The sequence below is a fragment of the Rhagoletis pomonella genome, unplaced genomic scaffold, assembly GCF_013731165.1.
Source record: "Rhagoletis pomonella isolate Grant_MI unplaced genomic scaffold, Rhpom_1.0 Rhpom_scaffold_23592, whole genome shotgun sequence".
NCBI lineage: Eukaryota > Metazoa > Arthropoda > Insecta > Diptera > Tephritidae > Rhagoletis > Rhagoletis pomonella.
In genome coordinates this window covers 1-1,872 of record NW_023482083.1, presented here as the reverse complement: position 1 = coordinate 1,872, position 1,872 = coordinate 1, and the positions used below count along the sequence as shown (strand labels likewise).

The following is a 1,872-nucleotide window of genomic DNA, read 5'->3' as shown; positions in this document are numbered from 1 at the left end:
CATGCACGCAAAATGATAATGGACTCAATGTCCGGCGGTGGCTGGGTGTTGTTGCAGAATGTTCATCTCTCATTGCCGTTCTGTTCGGAGGTCATTGATATGCTGGTGGAGACGGAACACATCGACGATACGTTCCGCATGTGGGTGACCACTGAACCACATGCAGATTTTCCAATAGGCTTACTCCAAATGGCCATTAAATTCACCAATGAGCCGCCGCAGGGCATACGCGCCAGTCTAAAGCGCAGCTACCAGGTGAGCTGTATTCGTTGTTTGCATGTCTTTAATTGCTGACGATGTATTGTTTTGCTTTGCCGCCACCCACAGGCTTTCACGCAAGACTTCCTCGACTACACCGCCGCGTCGCAATGGCCACCACTGCTGTACACAGTGGCATTTCTGCACACCATCGTGCAGGAGCGTAGGAAGTTCGGGCCGCTGGGTTGGAACATACCGTATGAGTTTAATCAGGCGGACTTTGCGGCGAGCGTGCAATTCATACAGAATCACTTGGATGAAATGGATCCGAAGAAGGGAGTCTCATGGCAGACGCTGGTCTACATGATTGGAGAGGTGCAGTACGGCGGTCGCGTGACTGATGATTTTGATAAGAGACTGCTGACCACATTCACGGCGGTGTGGTTTTGTGAGGGACTCTTGAGCAACTCATTCGAATTCCACAAGGGATACAAAGTGCCGAATACGAAGAGTTTGCAAGGCTTTGTCGACTACATAAACAGTTTGCCAGCTTATGACACGCCAGAAGTTTTCGGCTTGCATTCCAATGCTGACATCACGTATCAAATTAATTCGGCTAAAGGTAAATGCCTTCTTTTATTGATGCCAGCACAATTGCATAAGACTGTAAGATGAGTTGGTTATGAGAGGATAAAGGACACAGGTGGGCTCATTCGTTAGGACATAGACATAGTGCATATGTGCATATTTGTTGGTATTTATGTGAGTTAAGATGTGCGCTTTGGTTTATTTAGTGTTAATTGAAATGTGAAGAATTGCTGAGTTAACTAAAATAATATTCGTTGCGTGGAAGAGTAATAAAGTAGAAGTAGAAGAAGAAGAAGAAAACAATGTCTCAACTCATCCATTCATAAATGTGCTAAACATTTTATACTCAAACTATGTTTGTATGTATTTGAAATATATCAGCGAACATCCAATGAATTAACCTATTTAACCTATTGTAACAATATGAAACTTAGCTGTGTACTTACATATACATATACATATATATGTAGCTATTTATATGCCTGCTTCAAACCCAAAACCCGACCTTTATTTGTCTGTAAATATTTTTCGTTACGCCAAAAAATTAATAATTTTCCACTCACGCAAAGGTATTTTGGACACTATATTGAGCGTACAACCGAAGGAGGGTGGTGGTGGTGGTGGAGAGTCACGCGAAAGCATCGTCTATCAGCTGGCGGACGACATGCTGCGCAAGCTTCCGTCACAGTATAATGCTTACGAGGTGCGTGAGAACCTGATGCGCATGGGAATTCTCCTGCCGATGAACATCTTTCTCAGGTAATTGTCACATTTCACACCTGAAGCCTGTTGCTGGATTACTCTTACATTTTTTGTATATTAATAATTACCTATTGAATATCATTTGTTGTTGTTGAGAATCGGTATTCTCCGACTTTTTCGTTTTCGTTTTTTTTTTTTGAATTAACCAATCTGCAGGCAAGAGATTGATCGCATGCAGAAAGTGATTAAGAAGGTGTACACATGCTTGTGCGACTTGAAATTGGCAATTGATGGCACCATTGTGATGAGTCCAGCATTGAAGGAGTCCTTGGATGCCATGTATGATGCACGCATACCGGAGTCGTGGATGAAGGTTGGTACATG

General features: G+C 43.0%; 1 protein-coding gene across 1 annotated transcript; it reads left to right on the top strand.

Moving 5' to 3' along the window:
- Nucleotides 1-12: 12 nt before the first annotated feature.
- Nucleotides 13-1,861, top strand: LOC118732629 (dynein heavy chain 5, axonemal-like; the record flags this gene model as incomplete). Its single annotated transcript, XM_036461760.1, has 4 exons — nucleotides 13-255; nucleotides 328-820; nucleotides 1,356-1,545; nucleotides 1,705-1,861. Coding segments are annotated over exons 1-4 (1,083 nt in total), but the record flags the coding sequence as incomplete, so codon positions are not given.
- Nucleotides 1,862-1,872: the final 11 nt, after the last annotated feature.